A 21,089-nucleotide genomic window follows, 5' to 3' on the forward strand; every position below is an offset into this window, starting at 1 on the left:
GGTGCAGGGGGGGACACCCCCCCACCAGTATCCCAGCCGACCGAGGGGATCCCCGCGCGCGCACCCGGCCCCGAACCCAGAAGAACGGAAGACGCTCCTGTATTTGCATTTATATCCGCCGCGGTGAGGTGCGGTGCGGGGCGCCGCGGTCCCGGGGCGCGCCCGGACCCTCCTCCGCGCCCCCTCCTCCTCCTCCACCCCCCTCCTCCCCCTCCCCGGGGCCACCCCCCTCCTCCCCACCCCCATCCTGCTTCTGTCAAATGAGAAAGTCACCCAGGAGAACCCAAACACTCCAGCCGCCCAGAGTCCCTTTGGCAGCACGCGGCGCCGGGCTCCCCGGCTCAACTTGGTGGAGCCTCCGCCACGCAACTTTTTTTCGGGGTTGCTTTGCATTTGAGAGATCGAAGACCGACGGGGAGGGGGTGAGCCGCCGGGCCCGGCAGCCGCTACCTGCGGGGATCGCCGCGACCAGAGAGAAAGGACAAAAAGGAGAAAGGGCAGCAGAAGGCCACCCACCGCCACCCACCGCGGGGCCCCGAAGTTCCGGCGTCCCGGCCAGGATTTTCCCTTTTCCTTTTTCCTTCTCTTCCCGTGCGCTCGGGGCGGGGAGAAAGCCCAGGCGGCCCCGGAGCGGAGCGCCGCGGCCCTGGGCCGGTCCCCCGGCCGCCTCCTCCTCCTCCTCCTCCCGCGCGGGCTCGACGCCAGGGCGCCCGGCAGCCGGCCGAGCGGGGCCCCGCGGGCCGCCAACATTGATTTCCTCCGGGCCGAGGGCGAGGGCCAGGGCCCCGGCGGCGGCGGGCTGCAGCCCCGGCACGGCGAGAGCATGTCCAAGCCGGTGGACCACGTCAAGCGGCCCATGAACGCCTTCATGGTCTGGTCCCGGGCGCAGCGACGGAAGATGGCCCAGGAGAACCCCAAGATGCACAACTCGGAGATCAGCAAGCGGCTGGGCGCCGAGTGGAAGCTGCTGACCGAGGCGGAGAAGCGGCCGTTCATCGACGAGGCGAAGCGCCTGCGCGCCATGCACATGAAGGAGCACCCCGACTACAAGTACCGGCCGCGGCGCAAGCCCAAGACGCTGCTCAAGAAGGACAAGTTCGCCTTCCCGGTGCCCTACGGCCTGGGCGGCGTAGCCGACGCCGAGCACCCCGCGCTCAAGGCGGGAGCCGGGCTGCACGCGGGCGCGGGCGGCGGCCTGGTCCCGGAGTCGCTGCTCGCCAACCCGGAGAAGGCGGCCGCCGCCGCCGCCGCCGCCGCCGCGCGCGTCTTCTTCCCGCAGTCGGCCGCCGCCGCCGCCGCCGCCGCGGCCGCCGCCGCCGCGGGCAGCCCGTACTCGCTGCTCGACCTGGGTTCCAAGATGGCAGAGATCTCGTCGTCGTCGTCCGGCCTGCCCTACGCCTCGTCGCTGGGCTACCCGAGCGCGGGCGCCGGCGCCTTCCACGGGGCGGCCGCGGCGGCTGCAGCGGCGGCCGCGGCCGCCGGGGGGCACACGCACTCGCACCCCAGCCCGGGGAACCCGGGTTACATGATCCCGTGCAACTGCAGCGCGTGGCCCAGCCCCGGGCTGCAGCCGCCGCTCGCCTATATCCTGCTGCCGGGCATGGGCAAGCCGCAGCTGGACCCCTACCCGGCGGCCTACGCCGCCGCGCTATGACCCCGCGGGGCCGCCGCCCGAGGACCGGCGGGCACTCGTGTACATATGTATAGGTACGACCTCCGCGGCTCCCGGGGCGCCCTCCCGCCGCCGGGGAGCGGGGGCCCGGCTCGTCTGTACATAGGCTGTGTAGGTGCCCGGCTGGGAGGCCGGGCGGGGCGCGGGCGCGTGTGCGCGGGGAAACGCACACGGTCGTCCGGCCACCCGCGTTTCCGCCCCTCGCTTCCCGGGCCGCCGCGGTGTGAGGTTGGCTTTGCACTTCGGAACCTGTTGCGTTTTGAACCCACCGAGGTGGAGGAGTAACTTTTTGTTGTTGTTTTTCCCCCTTCCTCTTTGGACGTGTTTGGGCTTCTTCAGTTGTTTGTTTTGGGGAATTTTACTGTGGATTTTTGACTTTGGTTTCTCATGGCCTTTCCTCCCCTGCTCTCTCCACCACCACCACCCTCCTCCGGCCTGGGTTCTGAGCGCAGCGATCCCGAGGTTAGGTCTGAAAATGGCTGGCACCGGGGGTCGAGCCGGTGACCTGGCTCCGTCGTTTTCTCTGAGCCGCCTTGCAACCTTGCTCCCTATTTGTACTATTTGAAATTTTGCAGATCTGTTCTCTTTTAAGCAGAATCCTCCCCCTTTCCTTAAACCCCCCCCCCCCGCCTCCTCCCCAACCCGGGTCCATGCTAGACTAGGGACCAGCTCAAATCTGGCCTTTTGTATGTGGGGTGATCAGGAATTCTTTTTATCAAGCCATATGCAAATCAGAACGAGAAATGCAAAGAGGTGCGTGTGAGAGGGAAGTTGTCAGTTGGATTTTCTCCCCTTTAAAAAAAAAAATCTGTTGGAAGTCTCCCTGAAACCTCTGGCTTGGATTTTTGACACAGTTGAACAGAAAGAGGGAAAGAAAGGCATGGTAGCCCTTCCCTGCCCGCCCCTCCGCGCTGAGTTCATTTTTAAGATTATAAACGTGTGTATATCGGTGAAAACATACAGTCTTAGAAAATATTTTATTTTTGTTGCTCTTAAATTGGACTCGACTTTAGACCCCAAAACATTTTTGACAAATGTCCAAGTTAATTTTTAGAAATTGCGGGACTACTTCAAGAATCGCAGTTTTGTGTAAGTTTAAGTCAGACTTTTTGTCTGAGTGGTAATTATATATTTATTACTTAGCAAAACTGAAGGAAGCACAGGATTGACTTGACAAATGCCTTTTATTTTTTTGGTCTCATTTCTCCACCACCTGGAGTTCCCTTCTGTACAAGCTGCTGCTGCTGCTTCCTCTTCTTCTTCTTCTTCTTCTTCTTCTTCTTCTTCTTCTTCTTCTTCTTCTTCTTCTTCTCCTCCTCCTCCTCCTCCTCCTCCTCTTTCTCCTTCTCCTTTTTTAGGTTGCCCGCAATTCATTTCCAAATTATGATAAAGCACATCCTAGAAAGAAACTTCCTCACTGATAGCTTTTGTTTATTTCTTTTTTAAATGTATATATTTTGACTAATGTTTGTGAATGACGTTGCCTAACTTGTATTTAGTTTCATTTTGGCTTTATGTAATATAAAGTTTTAAAAAGTTTAAAATATTGGTTTTAACTCTTATGTGTAAATGGTTTCCTTGTGTGATCTTCTAATTTAATATTAGATGCGTCTAAGCTATATCTGTAAATTAGAATCCAACTATCACTCTGTTCATTTTTTTTGAACAAAGAGTTTAAATAAAGCCTGAGCCAGGGAAAAGAGAAAATCCTCTATTTCTTGTTGAGTTCCTAACAAGATTTTTATCTGAACTGCCCTTACGTGCCTGGTCCAGGTGAGGTGTAAGGTATCCTTTAAAGGCAGGCTTTGTTTAGCTTTTGAATAGATTTACTAGGAAATCTAAATCAAGCCATTGTTATTCAGAGCCAAAAACCTGATTTATCACATTTTTAATCGTGAATAGGAAAGAAGATAAAAAACAAACCCAAGTAGTTGCATTATCTTTAGAGAGGTTGGGGGGGGGGAGTAAAAAACATTCACGAACCAGTAGAACAGGGCCTATTGAAAACATCCAGACTCTTCAAAGCATTTCATCAGTTTCCAGTAACATTTTCAGAAGAGAAAGTTGCTCGACCACTTTATCTTGTTAGCAGAAAAGCCCTGCCACTTAAATCAGTGTAATTTGTTCACATATCTTCAGGGTATTCCTTCTTTCTATCTTACGGTTTTATTTGGAAGGGAAATCTCTGCCAACAGAAATAGACAACTTTTGCTCCCTCTGGGGCCTTATTCTGACATGGGGATGGCACTTAAGTAAAAGTGCGATGTAGCAAATTCTGATGGAGAAGGTTGCATTTCCAGGACTAGCTAAGTCTCACTGGAGAAAAGTTTAACACCTTAAACGATCTTACTTTTAGGAAAGAAATGATAGAGCACCAAGGAAAATAACCAGAAAAGTAAATTGGTTACAGGAAGATTCCCCCCTCGTACCCTCCCAGCCCAAATGTAGAAAGTCTCAAGATACCATAAACAAGTCTTAAACTATGTCCCCGCAGACAGAAGCCATCCCAGGAGGGGCATGTCTTTAAAGGCAACCTGTCTTTAAAGTCATTGTTTCCTCCCAATAGAATAATATTTTTAAAAGAAAAAAAAACCGTGAAAAGTTTTGGAAATGTGAGAAACAGACGCTGCTGATTTGACCCTGATTCACTAATTAAAACGATCCCCTCCTGTTATTCTCCGAGCTCTTTGCAATATTATAAGTTAATTCATAAGGTTCTGAGCGATTATGCAAAACTAATTTGGACTGTCCAGGGGTAATTATCCCTGACACGGTTAATTAAATCCTTTCAAAGCTTCGTCTTTCCCTTTTGTACCAACCCATCACTTCTCTACACGGAACTTCCTGCGGCTCTCTGGAAATCACCCCAGCCCTAAATCTTAGCTACCTCCCTGAGCCTTCCAGCTTGGGCCCCACTGCCTGGGAGATTCTCCCGCCCTCCCCCCCCCCCTTCTCCTTTTCCCAAAGATCTGCGTTTTCTGGGAGAAACACTCCCCAGACTTGATGAATAAGAGGAGGACTAGAAAGGCGAGTAAGGGGAGGGGAGCCAGGGTCAGTTCACCCACGGATTGTGACTGAGTTTTGAGTGCGTTCAGAGACACCCCCCCCCACTCCTCCCGGGACCCATTTATCACCTCCTCTGGCTCCAGTGGTCTTGCTAAAAGTCGGTGGGTCCTGCGCCCCCAAGAGAACTCCTGGCCAAAAGTCAGGGGTGGGGGGTGGCAGCAACGTCGGGGGGGGGGCGGGGACGTGTCCAAAAGATGCCAGGGGTGGGTGGGCCCAAGAATCTGAAAACAACCTAACGAATAGAGCCCTGGGACTTGGCCGGAGAGCTGCTGTTTGGCTCGACAACCCCGCTCCACGTCTTTTCTCCTTTTCCCTTCTCCCTCCTTTTCTTCTTCTCTCCTTCTCTCTTCCATCTATCTGCCTTCCTCTGGCTTTTCCTATTTTACATATGAGACTTAAAAGAAGGAGAGGAGGTGGAGGAAGAGGACATGTCTTGGACTGTCACGGTTGCCGAAAACCTTTGACCAAGCCCGGCGTGAGGGGGACCGGGCCTGTTGCTTCAGGCTGTGCGCAAACAGGTGGAATTGTTCTCCAGCAGCCACGAGGTCTGCGCTGGGGATGGCCCGGGGGTGTCTCCGGGGGGAGCCACGGGGCAGGCCCCCCCAGCTTCCTTTTCTCTAACCACTTCCTCCTGGTTCCATCCTCACCACCCCATCCCTCCTGCCCCAGAAACTAGGGCAAAACTTGTGGGTTCTTCCCACCATGCCCCAGGCCCAGGCGGCTTCCTCGAGGGGCGCGCAGAGGATGCTCTGAAGATTCTTTTCTGCCTCCGGCCGAGGGGACCCAAGCGCCAGCCAATCAGAGCGCGGCTGGGGCTCCGCGCACCGCGGCTGCAGACGCGCGGTCCTCCCGGGCCAGCGGTCCTCCCCAGCCAGCCGTCCTGCCGGGCCAGCCGACCAGCCGTGCTCCCCAGCCAGCGCTCCTCCCTGGCCAGCCGTCCTCCTGGGGGTCTCTCGGGGCTCCCAGGCTAGGGAGGCCCCACGACTCGTCCGCCCGAAGTGTTGGAGTCTTCCCTGTGCCCACAGCCCGGAGGCGCCGTCCAAACTTTATTAAAATCTCCCCTCTCCTTTCTCCCTCGGCCCAGTGCATCTCAAAGGTCAGCCCTCTTCTTTTAAAAGACTGATATTATTAATTCACTGACAATCCACCCCCTCCTTTTCTTTCTTGCTTGCTTTTTTTTTTCTCTTCCAGGAAAATGAAAAAAAAAAGAGAGGGAAATGGTGAAAAGAGCTTTTTTTTTATCCTCTCTTTTTCTTTTCCTCTCTTCTTTCTTTTTCTTTCTTTTTTTTCTTTTCTTTTCTTTTCTTTTTCTTTTTTCTTTTTTTGTCCTTCAGTGGGAGCGTTTAGACAGTCGAGGAGGTTTTGTCCCTGAACAAAACGTAAGGTTGGGAGGTTTTGTGAGAGTGTTGTTTGTTGAAGTGGAGCTAAGAAAAAGCGGCGGCTTTCTCCTCATTGTGAAGAAACCAATCAGTGGTATTTGGAAAACTGTTAGCATTGTGCAGTTCTTCTGTGTCCATTGTGAGGCGTTTCTTTTCACAAGGTTTTTTTTTCAGCCCATCCAGCTGGCCGGAATCAATAGCGGTGCGATGTGTACACGCTTTGTCCCTCCGGCCTTCAAGTAGCCCCCATTGAATAGACTAAGTTGACACTGCGTGACAGTGAAACAACATAATAAAAAATACATGAGCCCCTGAATAGGAGCAGGCGCATAAATAAATAAAATGGGTGACCAAAACTGGATAAACTGAATGACAAAACGGTGAAAGGGGAACAAAAAGATATTTAACACGCTAGATTAGCATTAGAATGCAATCTACAAGGCAGAACAATTGATGAATAGGTTTACCGGCCAAGAAAGAAATGGACTAAATGCCCTTTGAATAGATATGCTTTTTGCAAGGGCTTTGAATAGATATGCTTTTTTTTTTTTGCAAGAGCTGAATGGGAAAAGGTAAAGATGAAGCTATGCAAATGAGCGGGGAACTTTTATATATATATATATTCTTTAAACACACACACACACTGCAGGAAGAGTGCTGCCTTGGGGTGTTTATAGAAGCAATAATTGCCATTATTAGCATTGTCTGAAACAGATAGAAATTGAACAGGTTGGGATAATATAGGGTAGCAGTAATTATTCTTCTAATTAATGGCCCTTTATTACTTGAAGAAAGGAAAGAAAGAAAAGGAGAAGTAAAAGTTATGCAAAAGTTATGTTTCCATTGGGTCCATTTGCCCAGTGTTGGAATTCTTGCAACAGCAGCAGAAACAGCAGCAAGTGAGATTCAGTGCTGGTGATCTTCCAGGAAACCAGTCCTGAGATTCCGAGAGTGCGGTGCTTGACTTCCATTTAGAATGACTTCTGGAGTCTGATAGGGGAATGGTAGGTGTTGGATAACTACTGAGGAGCAGATGGAATGAATCTAAATTTACTGGGGAACTCCAAGCCTCTTTATGGAAGTGGAAGGACTCCAGAGACACCAGCCACCACCTCCCCTGTCAGTTCCACCTTCCACCACCCCACGTCCCTCTCTAGAGCACAGGCCAGGTGGAGTGGTGGATACCATATTGCAGGGGATTCTGTCTTCAGCCTGCTTGGGCCTCTGGGAAAAATGAGGAGATCAAATTATTAATTACTGTCCACCCTTCCTTCAATGCTACTGCATCCTCACTGACAAATCCACTCCAGAGTCAAGGACAGAGAGGTCACGAGGGACTTCCTGCTCTCTCTACAGGGCAGCACTGCTGACTGCTTTAAAGAACCTGGAAGAAATGTAAAGCGCTCCTCCTTCAGGTCTCTCTCCTTTGCCTTCTACCACCTTTCCATTCCTAACTACCAGTGAGCCTTTGAACACCAAGGGTTGGGGACCCTCCTGGTTGAATCCCTGGCAGGAAGCTGGGGGTGAACCCCTTAGAACCTGGAACATCCAGACAGACACCCTGCCCTGTCGTGGGGGTATTCATATGAGTCTTTGATGCCAAGGCAATGGTTGACTGCCGGACCTGGCAGCTGTGATTCCGACCCACTGTCTAACTGGCCCCTCATTGTCCAGGTTATCCTTAGCAGAATAATGCAATGCACAGACAGCCTCGCAGACAGGCCTTTGCTAGTGCACATAGAGAAAGCCTGGGGCTGCAATTGCCATTGCCCATAGGAATTACACTTTAGAGCTGTGACAGAAAGAGGAATTCCAAACCTTCAAGGTAAATGCTCTTTTATCCCTGATCCTATTTATTCATTTATTTATTTATAAGAAGCCTTCAGCTTCACTATAGACCCTGCAGTGCAGAAACTTGCATTTTTTAAAACTTTTATTTTTATTGCAAAGTGGCCATGGTTACATAAGTCAAGTGATGAGTCCATTTCTTTTCCAACAGTGTTACCTCGTTCCTCCTTTGCTCTCAGTTGTTTTTCCCATCTCCGAACCTATATACAAGTTGTGTAGTTAATTTTCAACCTAGTGTCTAGTGAGTAACATTGCTGAATTCGTTTCTAAATGCAACCCATGCTTTCTGAGTTTTACCTTCTCTTAAACCGGGCAAATTCCTAGACACAGTGACACTTCCAAAAACGTTAAGAAGAGGGTTCTTTATCTGGATTAGCCCTCATGACTGTGATAACACTCACAGAGATTTGGGGTGATGGGTGTTTATAGGGAATGGGGGACCCCCTGGCTTGGGTTTCCAGGATCATCCAAACCTTGAGGGAAGTCTTTGACGCTGGGAGAACTGCTGTCTGCCAGGTTAGGGGCTCAGTGGCCTCCCCCGGTGACATCCCCTCCCCGACCCAGCCCCTTACAGCTCCCTTTTGTCAGCTAGCCCTCTTCACCCTCGCGGCGACCCAGCCATCGTTCACACTTGACTGGAGGAAATAAAATCGGCTTTGGCTTTTTAATTCCTTTTGAAGATGTCTGCACCTGATTGCTAGCTCCTTGGAGCTTCTGGGTGGATTGAGGGAGGAGTTTTTTTTTTTTGAGGGACTTTTTCTTTTTTTTTTGACAAACAGAAAAAGTTTCCGAACTAATTGTAAACACCCCGTCGCTCGCCGTGCATGTCTGTATTATCATATTAGCCTAGGAGTCGCAGGCCTATTACTCATTCCCAGCCTCTAGGCAAAGAATTCCACCGAGATAGACGAGTAAAACCAGATTTCTTCAGGGAAATGAGGAGTTTGTCTTCAGTCACAGAGATTCCAGGATTGTCATATTCACTCACTCACTGCTTCAGACTCACCACCCGGCCTTCCCCAGTCCTCCCCTGTCCGTCCCTGTCCTCCCCTGTCCGTCCCTGTCCTCCCCTGTCCTGTTTTAGAGTCACCCTCAAGCTGAGGAGCCCTTCGCAGGGAATCGGAGCTCTCCAAAGCCCAAGAAAAGCAGGCCCCGCCAGGCTTTCGGGTGCGATTCGACGTCTCGGCCCCGCGCTGCCTTTCCAGAACGCGGGCCTGGGGAGAAGGCTGCGCCGGCCACCGCGACCTGGGGAAGATCTGGACAGAACTGGGGCGAGGCGATGGTAGGGGACAGGTTTCTACAGTGTCGCCACGCCACGCAAATCCCTTGTGGGGGGGGGTGGCCCTGGGCTGGGGTAGTCCTGGGGCTTTCTGCTTTTCTCCCTGCTGGATAGCTGAGGTCCTCCGAGCCCAGCCACGCGGACCAGGGGAACTGTGCGGGACGGGGGGTGGGGACTTTTGCAGGTTCCTGGGGACAGGGCTGTTGGGACTTTGGGGCGGGGCACCGGCTGCCCGCCCCGCAAACCCAGAATCCTGGCCTTGGAGCCCGGAAGAAGCTGGGCGCGGAGGGAGGGCGGCTGACTTGGGGTGCGCAGCCAGGCGCTGGGTGAACTGCGCTAGGGAATCCAGCTGTCAGGACGCGCGGGGACCCCCACCCCTGTCTGGGGACGGCCTTCCTTTCTGTGTAGAAAGCCCTCTCCACCTGGGCGAGCCTGGAACCCGGGGTGTGTATAAGGGAAGTCCCCCTTTCTCTTCCTGGGCAGGCTGGTCAGCCGGATGGACCTTCCGGCCCCCAGCTCCAGGGAGGGGGAGGACGGGGGAAGGAGGACCCCCGTGTCTGCAGAACAGGGGCATCTCTGCCCTGCCGCGAAGAGTCCTCCTGACTCAGTGTCCCCGAAAACTGTGGCATCTTGGTCTTTGCCTTTTGGGAGAAATGGCAAAGCTAAGCGCCCCCCACAAGTGGCAGCTGCACCTGGGCCTCTGCGCCCCACCCACCCCAGCTCAGCTCCCCGCCTTCAAGTCCTCCAGCAGAAGCCCGAGCCCAGCCTCCCTGCTTCAGGCTCACCACCCGGCCTTCCCCAGTCCTCCCCTGTCCTCCCCTGTCCTCCCTTGTCCTCTCGTGTCCTCCCCTGTTCTCCCCTGTCCTTCCGTCGTCCCCTGTCCTCCCGTGTCCTCCCCTGACCTTCCCTGTCCTCCCCTGTCCTCCCGTCCTCCCCTGTCCTCCCCTGTCCTCCCCTGTCCTCCTGTGTCTTCCAAGCTGAGGTGGACTTGGCCACACCTCGGGGCCGAGGGCAGGGAGGTGGGAAGGACTCACGTCTGTAACCCCAGATCCTCAGATGAAGCTGGGGAAGGAGGTGGGTAAGGCTCCAGTCTCCCGCTCACCCCCTCCCGCCCCCCGACAGCCGGGAGGGGAGCTGCAGCCTTGAGGGGGACATTTAAAAAGAAGAGCAGGGAGCCCCCCCACGTTCAGGCTCCCTCTCCCCCATAGACCCACTTCCTGCAGGGCTGTGTGGGGAGGGGCGCTTCTTGGGAGACTTCTCCCCATAGCTTTCGGAGGTCATGGTGGTTCCTGTGAATTATCTATCCATCCTGGCCCACGGACAATCAATCTCCTGGTGGATGCTTGCCACACCCCGGCATCCCACCTTCGTGTATGCCACGTCCTTTGATTGTGAGCTGGACCCATCGACTCACTGCTACCAGACAGAACGCTGTATGAACCTTCTGAGGTCTAGTTGGACAGTGACTCTCCCTGCCCCCCCCCCCCCCAACCTCCCACTTCTCTTCCAGCCACCATGTTGTGAGCTGCTCTGTGGAGAGACCCATGGAACAAGGAACTTAATGTTTCCGGCCAAAGGTTAGCAAGGGCCTGAAGCCTGGTAGCAGCAGAGTTCAAGAAAGGGAAAGTGGGTCCCTCCCAGGTCCAGTCTTGAGATGAATGCAGTCCAGAAGGCTGGTACCTTGGGTGCATCCTGAGCCCAGGAGGGAATGAGCAAGACTCCCTGGATCCTAACCCACAGAGCCAGGAAGTTCAGCAGCCATTGTTTTATGCCACTAAGTTTGGGGGATAAGTTGGTAGTCAACAAAAGATAATGGAGATGCACTGTGATTACTCAAGGCCTGGCTCCAGAAAATCCTCTTCTGCCCTTTCGCCTGTAACATCGGAAGTGTACTTCCTTGTTGAATCATTTTGGTTGATAAGAGAATCTGTATCAGTTTCTCCGATGGCACTGGCAGGATACAGTTGCTAAAGTTCAGATCTTAAGTGTTCCCCGCCCCCTTCCAGGGTTCAAGCCAGAAAGACTTGGACCCCAGTGCAGTATTATTGGGAGATAGGACATTTAAGAAGCAGGTTATATAAAAGGAAGTCCTCCAGTGGCTGAATGATAATGTTTCTCCAGCATGCGTTTCTACCAAGATCTGCAGCCACAGTTCCAAAGCCATGAAATCAACTGACTGCAGACTCCTGACATTGTGAGCCGAATGGAACCTTTCCTCTTATAAGTTGATGGTCTCAGATGTTTTGTTACAGTAACAACTGACTAGCACACCAACTGTGTGTTCTAGATTACATGCTGGTTTTTTACTAAGAGTCACACTTGTCATCTTTTGCTCACATATAGGCTTTATAGCCATACCAAAACTCAAAGCAAGCATGGGATGTGCAATCCCATCATGTGTCCAGAAGGTGGAGAACCAAAAGTATTTGTCAAACAGCACTGCTTATTACCCCCAATAGATTTTGTTATATGTTCTCTTAAAAGACAGCAATACCAGCATGTCCTCTTTTGGATGAAAACATGATGTTCTGTATAAGAAAATGTAGCTTGCCAATGTCTGACTTGTGGCTCCATAACTGAACAGTTTTCCCATTGTTTTGCAGAAGCAGTCAGACTTGAACAGGACTGACTTTGCATCTCAGGCTTTGCTTTTCTGGCTCCACAGTGGCTCCGTCGCTGCTGAGGATTTCTGGAAGACCAACAACCATGTGATGGCCTGAAACCCTACTTCTTCACGGGCCCATTCGTTTTCAGGGAACGAGTACTTTCTAATTTTCTGTGCTGTATCAATAAAGGAGGAGCAAGAAGCCAACTATACCCTAGTCTTTTCTTTCATATTTCTGGTTGGTTTTCTGTCCTCCCCATGAAAATACCTATTTTGTTCATCCTAACCCATGCCCCACTGAATAATTCTCTCCAGGGCTTGTGTTATTACTCTCCAGACTTTCTACTTGGAAAGTCAGAGATCTGCTCCAATTTCCCTTTCTCTCGATTTTTATACCTCAGACACCAGTGACTTTTGGTGTCATTTAGAATTTTTTTTTTGATTAGGCATGTATTGGCTTTGTTGCACTCATCAATTCTACACATGTCTGTATCCACGAGACTGTGTGGGGGAAGAAAATGGAGGCGTCTTTTATGCCTTTATCAGAACAGAACCTTCTTTTCTCCATGCCTGGCTCACACCTTGGCCCTCAATCAATATTTGCAATAATCTGTCTTGCATTTCACAGTCTAAGACAAGACATAGTTCTTCTCTAATCAGTGACTTTGGATCTACACCTCTTTTAATGTATTGCTGGGCTATCGCCTCAGGCTTTCTGGATTCTTTTTGGATGATTTCAGATGACTGACAAGAGGTGAGAGCCCATGGCTCTTGCAGGGTAGCTTACTGCCAAGCCTAGAAACAGTGGGTTTTATATTAGCTCAGATTCTCAATACAGTAATGTAATGTCAAGGTGCATTTGTTTGTTTCCAAAAGATTAAGAAAATCTGGACGTGATGGTACACACATACAATTCCAGCAGGGAGGAAGATCACAAACCCCAAGCCAGCCTAGGTCTCACAGTGAAACCCTCTCCTAAAATAGAAAGAAAATGAAATCAAGCACAACGCTTTATTTATTCACCTTACAATGGCTCCAGTGCTTTACTGGAGATCTACATCTATGTGAAGGGGACATAGGAAATGGTACTGTAACCACAAATATTTCCTATAAGAGAGAATAGAAACGAGGAAGGGAGCCAAGAAGGAAAGTGGGAGAAAACAAGGGAGGGGTTATAATGTTTAACAAGAAATGTACTCCTTACCTATGTGTGTATATAACCCCCCTGTGCATCACTTTTACAATATATTAAATTAAAAGAGAGTAAAGAAGGATGGGGGAAGGACAGAGGGAAAGGGAAAGGAAGGAAAGGAGAAAAGAAAGAAATGAAAGGAGGGAGGAAGGAAAGAAGAAAGGAAGGGCTTTCCTATCAGCTCCTTTGACCTAGATTAAGAAACAATGTTCTGATAATGGTTTCCAGTCCTGAAAAGCATCAGTGTTTTTAACAAACGTTGCGACCATTGCAGACGCTTCAGCCTATCTGTTGAATTTCCAAAGGACCATGCCCCGCATCTATATTTAGAAAACATTCTGCTACACTCCGGATTTGACAACTTACTCAGCCTTGAGAGCGCAGAATCCAGAGGCCCCAGTCAAGTCATTGTGGCATTTTAAAGCGGGAGTCAACATTTATGGGTTTATCTTGGCAAACAAATAAAGACAGACCCCAAATCACCATGCTTCTGAACCTGATTCAGTGTAAGAATTGAGTTGGAGGTGACAATGTGATGTGTATGGGAGAGGACAAGCCCAGAAGACTGAGCTCTGCAAATCCCCATCTGTGCTGTTCTAGAGGGGCCCCTACCTGCAGGGAGGTGTTGATGGGACCCACCTGCTATCCTTGGCATGATGTTTCTTTTTATTTTCCCCAGTCCTGGGGCTTGAACTCAGGGCCTGCATGCTGTCCTTGGGTCTTCTCAAGGCTAGAGCTCTACCACTTGAGCCACAGCACCACTTGTGGCATTTTCTATGTACATGGAATTGAACCCCGGGTCTTCGTGCATGCTAAGCAAGCACTTTACCACTGGGCCAAACTCCCTGCCACTGGCATAGATGTTTTGTTCTCTCTTTCTTCCACTGGCCTCTGGCTCCTCATTGACTTTTGGCCTTCTCCTAACACTCTGCTTAGTTCTCTTCAGTCCTCTTTTCCATTTTCTCCTTTTCTCATCAGCTTTGAACATTAGGATGCCCAGGCTCCTGCCCTACAGCTTCTCCTCAGCTCTGTCTACACTCACTCTCCTGGTGATTTTGTTACTATTCTATTCTGTCTCACAAAGTACTCCAAATGTGGTAGCTTGCATGGCACCCATTTTTTAGCTCTCAGCGAAACAGGTTGGAAGTCTGGTTTCACTGTGTTAGCTGGGCCCTCTGCTCAAAGCCTCAGAAGCTGAAGCCTTGGGCTCTCCTGAGCTGGGTCTTTGTCTAGAGCTCTGGGGGAATAACACTACTTTGGAGCTCATGCAGGCTGTTGGCAGAATTCAGTTTCACGAGTTTGGAAGACTGAGCTCTTGATTTTCTTGCTAGCTGCTAGCTAGGAGCTCTTCTCACTTTTGAGAGTCCACACGTATCTGTTGCTATAGGGCACCACCTAACAAATCTAAAGCCAGAAACAAGAATTTCTTATGCTTATAATCCCCTCAAGCTTTGTGTCTCTCGGACTTCTCCTGCTGCATCAGTGCCCAGCCTTTACAGGCTCTTGTGTTTAGATTGGGCCCATTTTAACAATCTCAAACCATTTCCTTATTTAAAAATCCTTAACTGAATAGGCAAGACCCCTTGTGTTGTAGTCATCAATTCTAGAGAGATTAGGACATAGAAATAGGGGAGCACCACATGCTCCCAAACTGTTATTCTTGCTTGCACACATGTCCATCTTCTGCCCCTATCTGCAGTGACTTCCCGTCTTACTATGATTAGACCCAGCTGTTCGAAATGTTTGACTCGCCCTACCCAACCAGGCCCCCCAGGTCCTTTCCAATGTTCTCTCCTCTCTACTGCTCAGACACCAAGCATGCATCTTATCCTAGGCATTTACTCTTGGCCTCAAGTTCTCTTTCCCCAACAACTACCTGATTCATCTCCCCAGAGTAGATTCAGTGATGCCACCTTCCCAGCCAGGCCCTTCCAGGCTGTTTATTGAAGTGTATACCCTCAAAAAATTCCAAGTTCCTTCTATTTTCTTTTCAAGCTATATTTTTCCCACATTACTGTTCACTTTCAAATGCAATACACATTTTGTCTGCATTTATTTACTGTAATTATCCATCAAACACCACAAAGTAGGGATATTTGTATATATATTTTTTTCATTGAGTTACCTCCAATGGCTGGAACTATGCCTGGCACACAAAAGGCACCTGCTACATTTTTGTTGGATGATGGAAGATGTGTACAATAAAATTAGGCACACAAATTGTCCTGCATAGAGGATATGTGGGTTTTCAGGTAAGGACAGCAGGTTAAGACTTTTATCTTTGGTGCAAAACCATAAGTTATCAGAAGACAGGGCTGGAGGTTCTGGCACAGTAGCTGACCAGGAAAGTACTTTCTCTGTAGGCACTTGCTGAGTGATGAGCTCAAATTCTGCATACACATCATCTCATGTGACCCATGCAGTGTCGGGGTTATTGTTAATCTCCTTCTCTATAAGTCTTCTCGTCGAGTGGCTGGTGCACAGCTGTTACAGTCAAGTGGCAAATAAACTTGTCGAGATTCTAGCTGGGGTGCTGGTCTCCCCCATGCACCCTCCATGGAGCCTGTTATGTGTACCTTTTAGAACGCCCCGAGTTTAGTAAGACAGTGCAGTGCAGGGAGAGGAGGATAGAACTGGCCAAGGTAAGTCTGTCATAGGGGCCACCAGGTGACTATGTTATCTTCAGGGTAGTTATCTCACCTTGCTGAATCTCCACGTCTTCTCTTCTTTGTAAAAACAGGTTACTCACAGCACTGTGTAGGGGAATTGTCAGGCTGGAAGGGGAGATACAGGGCAAATATCTCGGCGAGTGCCTGCTGCTGAGTAGGTACGGTAGCGGGTTTTCTTCCTTCCTTCCTTTCAGGAGCCCAAACCCCCTTGTTTGTACCATGTACCCTTTCACGTGAGCTCTGCTGTGGGAACACTGGAGAAGGAAACAACTCTCCTTCCACACAGCTTTGGACTCCTGTTATCATGTTCTTCCTCAGTCCTCTAACGGTGAAAATACTCAGTTCACTCAACCATCCCTTATGAGAATTGGTTTTGATTTCTAAATGTGTAGTAGTTGACAATACAGCTCTCAAAAAGTGCTGTCTAGGAGGAGCTTACGTTAGAGTTTACATTCCATAGAGGCGGATCTTTGGGGAACTCACTGTAGTTCCTTCAGCCCCTAGGGAAAGGCCTGGATATAGTAGGCCCTCAAGAAACAGCTGCTTACTTATATGATGTCTCCTATGTATAGCACCCTGTTAAGGTGAGCACAACTTTTTTTTTTTTTTGGTTGGTCGTGGGCCTGGGCATTGTCCCTGAGCTCTTCAGCTCAAGGCTACCACCCTATCCCTGGAGCCACAGTGCCACTTCCCATTTTTCTAGTGGTTAATTGGAGATAAGAGTCTCACAGACTTTAGTGCCTGGGCTGGTTTTGAACCATGATCTGCAGATCTCAGCATCCTGAGTGGCTAGGATTACAGGCATGAGCCACCATGCCTAGCAATCATACCAGTTTTTAAGTCTAGTACCCAAGACTCTCTGGGTTTGACAATCTGCTTCAAAAAGTGTGTGTGGGGGGGTAGAGGTGGGCTGGTATTAGGACATGAACTCAGGGTCTTGCTCCATATGGGATTTCATTGCCTCTTATTAGTTATTATTACTATTATTTTATTTCATTTTTTATTGTCAGGGTAATGTATAGAGGGGTTACAGTTACATTTGCCAGCTAGTAGGTGCAATACTTCTCATACATTCTCATGTTTTCATACCCCTTCTCATGTTTTTATCCTCATTTCCCTCCCCCAACCCCTTCCCAATCATCTTATTATTATTATTATTATTATTATTATTATTATTATTTTGCCAGTCCTAGGCTTGAGCTCAGCATCTGAGCTCTGTCCTTGGATTTTCTCAAGGCTAGAGCGCTACCACTTGAGCCTCAGCACCACTTCTGGGTTTTTTCTACATATGTGGTACTGAGGAATTGAACTCCGGTCTTTGTGCATGCTACGCAAGCACTCTACCACTAGGCCAAACTTCCAGCCCATATTTTTTAATGGCAGTAGTGGGGATTGAGCTCAGGCCTTGAGCTTGGTATCTCACACTAGCGCCACCACAGAGCCATTCCTCCAGATCTTTTTTTTCCCTAGTCCTGGGGCTTGAACTCAGGGCCTGGGCACTGTCCTTGAGCTTTCTTAAGGCTAGAGCTCTACCACTTGAGCCACACCACCACTTCTGGCTTTTTCTGTGCATGTGGTACTGAGAAATCAAACCCAGGCTTCATTCAAGCTAGATAAGTTCTCTATGATAGACCACACTCCCGTTCCTCATCCAGACCTTTTTTGGCTGGTTATTTTGGAGCTGTGGTCTCGTACTCTGCATAACGTTTGAATGTCAGCCTTTGGATCTTCTATTGCATCTGGGATGGCAGGCATGTACCACCACACCCAGTTCTCTCCACTGAGATGGAGCCTTGTAGTGTTCCAGAATCACAATCTTCCACTCTTCACTTCCCAAATGGCTAGATTACAAATGCTAACCATGCTTCATATGTCAAAGAGAGAATCCTCTTTTTTTTTTTTTACAAGTCCTGGGCTTGAGCTCTGGGCCTGAGCACTGTCCTTGGGCTTCTCAAGGCTAGAGTTCTACCACTTGAGCCACTGCACTACTTCCGGCCTTTTCTAGTGATACCAAGGAATAGAACCTGGGTCTTCATGCATGCTAGGCAAGCACTCTACCACTAGGCCAAACTCCCGGCCCCCAGCGCCATCCTCTTTAATATTAGTGATAAATTTGTAAAACCATTCTTAAAATTAATTCTATTATTGACCTGAGCCAATCTTGAAGTGACCAATTTGTTCGACATACTTTCTACCTAAAATAGTATTTTTAAAATTAAAACATTTAAATTAAAACTTATTATTTCAACTTTCCTACAGTTCCTCCATAATCCCAGTGACACATCAGGTCAGGACTATTGTACCCGGTACCTCATGGCTTCTCAGGGTTCTGTGGGTATACGGGCCATGTAAGAGTCTAGCTCACAAGGGTTGAGGGTTCACCAGGCTCAGGACTCTGGCTGCTGGTGGATGATCTTGGTCAGAATTGGGGTTCAAGGAGGGGAGGGAAATTCTGTGATGTCTTCATCCCTACACAACTTCTCATGGAGAGAAGAAAAATCAAACCAAACAGTAGCCCGGGATAAATAATTATTGTGAGCCACAAATTCCCACCAGCCAAAAGTCAGACCAAGGAACCCTTGGTGTAATGTAACACAGTGGCTTTCAACTGCAACACTTTTTCCTTCCAAGGGCCACCTGACCAGGTGTGGAGAGATTTTTGATGGAATGTTGACATCTGGTGGGTCGAGGACAAGGAAGCTAGTGAACATCCTGGAAAGCATGGCAACTTCAGCATAGAAACGTTGGCTATTCTACTATCTAAAGAGGAAGTTGATGATACTATTGCCATTCAATAGCTGCAAATGTCAATAGCAATCCTAGGGTCATAGGACATCAGACAGAGCTTTTCCTACCTTTGATATATCTTTTTAAATCATATTTCACAGGCTTTGGTTACTCTACTTGGCTCAGCCTTTCTGTCAGGCCTCCACTTGGTAGCTTGATAGGGGAAGATCAAATTTCTATACTATTAATGAGTAAAACTGACCTTTCACCTGTAAATTCTAGCTATTTATACAATGTGCATGTCAATATGTATGTCAATATTTATTAATATATAACATGTATGTATATATATATATATTTACAGGGATTTATTTTGTGGAAAAGGCTCCCATGATTGTGCGTGGCAAGTCTGAAACTTGTAGTGCAGCTGGGAAGTGGGAAACTTAATTGGTGCTGTAGCCTTGAAATATTTTCTTCTTTGTGGGGAAATATTAGTTTGTGCTTTGAGTGCCACCAGATGATGCAAGGAGACTTTCACAGTACCACCTGGACTCACATTTGGTTAAGTAACTGGGTACTATTCTAGCCTAACCAAGTTGAACTGTGAAATTAACCATTACCTTTGTCACTAAAAATTTAAGACAAGCTCTTGAATTCCAAGGCAAGGAATAATAATCCAAGTAGTGGGTTATTTGAATAATCCCCCACTGAGCTGTCCACATGGACATTTCTGTGCACACACAAAATGTCCTGATCCCACACACTTCCATGTCAGATAGGAAAGACTCTGCAATTACTCAGTGCCCTCTGGCTCTTCTTGTCCTTTCAAAGACTGACTCAACAATAATTCCTTCATCTGTATCAGCATCCGTTTCTCCTTTACTGTTTCATTTCTCAGCATGCTGTGGAAGCCATCTGTGGTATCTTATAATCCTCCAGCCAGGCTTAGAATCAACCAGTTCATGGTCATAAGACCTTTAAAACCCTGTGTCTTTCTTTGGAGTGTCTAATTTGATTTGCCAAAGCTCATCATCATTCAAGTTGTCAATCATTTTTTTTAATACAACTCTTGTGTGAAGCTTGCCTTTGACCATACATGCTCTGGTTAATGTCCTGCTTTTCTGCTTCTTATAACAGGAGGTTGCCATTAATGATTACACATTATACATGATAATATATAATAGTGTCACAGGAGCTGTTGAGTGCACAGACTAACTAAACTTGAAATTCTTCTAAGGAAAAAAATCATATTAAGTGAAGTAAGCCAGACTCAAAGGAACTTAGGCTCAATGGTTTCCCTCATTTGTCATAACCAGTAGAAACCTTGGGCTCTACTAGCAGAGATCTGCAATAGAGCAAAACCTTGATATATAAGGCCATATAGTATGAAGCTAATTGAAAGGACCTCCAGGATACTGAAACAAAAGCCATATAATGAATGATTGTTGTCCTTAATCTACTATGTTATCTTTCATCTCCTTTGCTGTCTCTTGGGTATCTCATATTGTTACAGTATCTCACTTTGTTATCTGATATATTGAATTTATTTGTATTTGGTTATTTGAAATTTGATAGGGAAGGGAGGAAAACCAAGACGGGGGGGTGGGTGGGGGGTGGGGGGGAGGGTGATGGGTACCAAGACATGTGAAAGGGTATCAATGTATGTGAATTAATGCACCTTCTATCTGGCAAATATCATGTAACCCTTTTATTAATTACAATAAAAATTATAGAAATAACTGTCCCTTTTAAGGGCTACTTCCCCCCCCCAAAAAAGAAATTCTTCTAAGCAATCAATGTTATTTTCTACCTAGATTTCCCCAACTCGTATTCACTTTTGATTCCAGGGGCAGATATAGCCAATAAACTTTAGGACTCCTCTCATGCACAATGCCTTTTCAGAGGAAATAGATCTTACCAGTAGGCTCCCATGATTATAAGTCCTTATAGGCTAAGTCAAAACAAGATATTTTAACTATGAGGAATTACAGCAACAATCTCCTCTCTCCTGCGATGCCATTAAATCAGATGGCATTGGAGTGATGGAGGGCATTTTGCAGAACTAGGTACCAGTTGGAGAAAGATTTATCTTCAATGGAATGTATTTAGTGGTTTTGAGTCTAGGGTATATGCTACCCATTTAGGTAGGAAGGGCTTCTAAGAATTCTCACCAGCCTGTGTTGCTTGAGTTGCTATGTAATAGCACAGAGCTGAAGCCAGAGGTCACTCTCATGGTGACCAACAACCTCAAGGTTATTGGTCATCTTCTCCTCCTTGTATAACTACTCCCTCTCCTTACATTCTCATATCACTTCACACAACTGCCCTCTTTCTGCTGGACCCGCTCTCTGCTCTTGACTGTGTGCTCTTGTTTCTCTCCCTGCCTCCCATCTGCCCCTCTCTGTTTCCCTGGCTGCTTCCCATCTTCTTCTACAGGGTCTGTGCAGTTGGCCTCTTCCCTTCTTATGGGTTTACAGCCACACAAGTTTCAGGTCTGAACTCTCCAGCCCTGGCATCACCCCACATGTCCACTTGACATTTCTATCTTCACATGTAAGGCATCTCAAGTATCTTGTCCAAAACAGACTCTTCGGTTCATCTCCCACCTTCAGTGAGCCCCACCTTAACTTTGACTTTCTCTTGCTTCCGTCA

At 48.6% G+C, this 21,089-nt stretch overlaps 1 protein-coding gene across 2 annotated transcripts; it reads left to right on the forward strand.

The window, feature by feature from the left end:
- The first annotated feature begins 286 nt into the window (after positions 1–286).
- Positions 287–1,654, forward strand: Sox21 (SRY-box transcription factor 21). 2 transcript variants are annotated; one of them, XM_090341699.1, is made up of 2 exons: positions 287–1,260; positions 1,327–1,654. In XM_090341699.1, the coding sequence occupies exons 1-2, from the start codon at positions 824–826 to the stop codon at positions 1,652–1,654; spliced, it is 765 nt and encodes a 254-aa protein (XP_090197825.1). In that variant the 5' UTR covers positions 287–823. The 2 variants fall into 2 exon arrangements, with proteins under 2 accessions (XP_090197825.1, XP_090197824.1); XM_090341698.1 differs by having other exon boundaries at positions 287–1,654.
- Positions 1,655–21,089: the final 19,435 nt, after the last annotated feature.

The sequence above is a fragment of the Megascapheus bottae genome, chromosome 11 (genome assembly GCF_031878675.1).
Source record: "Megascapheus bottae isolate mThoBot1 chromosome 11, mThoBot2.hap1, whole genome shotgun sequence".
In the NCBI taxonomy this organism is placed as follows: Eukaryota; Metazoa; Chordata; class Mammalia; order Rodentia; family Geomyidae; genus Megascapheus; species Megascapheus bottae.

Bases quoted from the DNA above. Each gene is read 5' to 3' on its own strand.
- Sox21 (XM_090341698.1), top strand. From the start codon at position 824: ATGTCCAAGCCGGTGGACCACGTCAAGCGGCCCATGAACGCCTTCATG.